At 61.6% G+C, this 2,185-nt stretch overlaps 1 protein-coding gene across 1 annotated transcript; it reads left to right on the forward strand.

Annotated features, from left to right (window-relative positions):
* The first annotated feature begins 817 nt into the window (after positions 1–817).
* On the forward strand, positions 818–1,453 carry LOC136495883 (GDSL esterase/lipase At2g42990-like). Its single transcript, XM_066491681.1, has one exon. The coding sequence runs from the start codon at positions 818–820 to the stop codon at positions 1,451–1,453; it is 636 nt and encodes a 211-aa protein (XP_066347778.1).
* Positions 1,454–2,185: the final 732 nt, after the last annotated feature.

Consider the following 2,185-nt stretch of genomic DNA (forward strand, 5'->3'; position numbering starts at 1 on the left):
GGTCCGTTCGTCCTAGCTGCAGCCTGTGCTAGCCCTCTCGTTCCCCTTCCCTCCCCCATCCGCGCACATCGATGTACAACAGTGAGCCCGCTCCTTCTCCTTCCCTACCAAAGCAATTCCCCCGCGCTTGTGCGTGCATGGCCAGAGGCGGCAGGATGCGTCGCCACAGCTGCTGGAAGCGTGGAGGCGCCAACATGGCCGGTACCCGCACGGGTGCTGCTGGACTTGAGGCTTTCTTGCTGGACTAGCGCCACGACCCGCGCCTGCTGCCGGTGCCGGTGCCGCCGCCGCACTGCACTCCCTGTTACTGCCGGACTTGAGGAAGAAGGGGATCCCGGCACCTGAGGACTTGAGGAAGAAGGGGATCCTGGCACTCAGCGGTGGCCGGACTTGAGGAAGAAGAGGATCCCGCATCTCCTTCGCGCGAGCTCTCCACCGTCCTCCCTTGCGCGACCTCTGGTGGCGGCGGCGGCGGTTGTCGGGACTCTCCAGCGGCGGGGGCAGTCGTGGGGTTCCTTGGTGCTTCCGCCTTCTGATACTTCTTCGTTGCTTTGGTTTCCCTCCGTACTCCAATACGGAGGGGTTTGCCTCGGTATCCAAGGGAGCAATTTTAGTTGTAGTCGAATGCCTTGGTATTGAGGGGTGAATGCCATCTCGCAATGCCAAAAACATCCAAACAGCAGAATTGAAAAAACTCAATTCCAATTCCAAATTCCACGTCTCAGTATCTACGTCCAAACGGGGTGTAAGATATAATGATTTCCCGGCTAGCAATTGAATACTAGGATCCGTAAGTGATACTAATAATCTCACTGTGATGGTTGGTGATCCAGAGAGTGACCCCCCTGTGGAAGCAACTGTGGACATGTTCCGGGAGTACAAGTCCCGGCTGGCAGACCACTTGGGCGCCGCCGAGGCACACGCCGTGGTGGCCGGCGCCGTGTACGCCGTGAGCATCGGCACCAACGACTTCATCGAGAACTACTTCGCGCTGACAACGACGCGGTTCCTCGAGTTCACGCTGGCCGAGTACACGGACTACCTCGTGGGCCTCGCCCGGGGCTTCCTGGCGGAGCTCTACGGCCTGGGCGCCCGCAAGGTTGGCTTCACGGGGCTCGCCCCCATGGGCTGCCTGCCACTGGAGCGCGCCCGCGCCCTGGGCCGCCGCTGCGCCGAGGAGTACAACGCCGCGGCGCGCGCCTTCAACGCGGCGCGCGCGGACATGGTGCGCGAGCTGGGCGGCGAGCTGCCGGGCGCCGAGATCCGGGTGGCGGAGGTCTACGGCTTCTTCGAGGACATGGTGCGCGACCCGGGGAGGCACGGCTTCGCGCGCGCCGACGTGGGGTGCTGCGGGACGGGCACCTACGAGATGGGGTACGCGTGCGGCGCGTGGGCGGCGGCGGCGCCGGCGGGGACAGGGACGTGCCCGGACGCCGACCGCTACGTGTTCTAGGACGCCGTGCACCCCACGGAGCGCGCCAGCCGCCTCGTCGCCGACCACCTCATCAACACCACCTTCGGCCGCTTCGTCTGATCCAGTGACCTTCCTCCGTCTATTGGTTTCCTGAGCTGTGTATATTGGTTAATTATTACTCACTCCATTCCAAATTGTGTCATTTGGTAATCTTTTCAAGACAAAATTGTGTCAGATGAACTAATAGTACAGGACCTAGTCAACGAACAACCAGAAAGATAGTTACATCAATTCTCAGCTAAGTACACCGGGACGGCGTGTCTGAGCGTCTCCCTCGAGGGTCCAGGCGTGAGGCGTCCAGCTCCTCTCCGGTGCCGCCGGGTGGATAAACGGTCGGTCTCGCCGTTGTGGACGCTCGACATTCCACGGCCTCTCTACCCTGAAAACACAAAGCAAATCGCAGAAATCCGAATCTTAAACCACACAGTTTTTTTCCCAAACTAGACAATGCGCACCGGGATGATTTATTTTCGCACGTAGTACCTGCTAGTTATGAGACGGGTTTCCGTGGGACCCCGGCACAGGGCGGCCGAGGCTGGCCCTCGCTTCCCTGAACGGCGTCGTCCACCGCCAGCGGCTGGCGTCCATCTGCTGCTGCGATCCCGGTGACACCCGCGGTGCGCCGCCGGAGCTACTTCCGGAGCTCTCTGTCGTCGCCCTCCGTGCCGACGTCGTGGTCACAGTGGCACGCGCTGCCACCGTTGACGAGGA

This window comes from Miscanthus floridulus, chromosome 12, assembly GCF_019320115.1.
Source record: "Miscanthus floridulus cultivar M001 chromosome 12, ASM1932011v1, whole genome shotgun sequence".
NCBI classification, from domain to species: Eukaryota; Viridiplantae; Streptophyta; class Magnoliopsida; order Poales; family Poaceae; genus Miscanthus; species Miscanthus floridulus.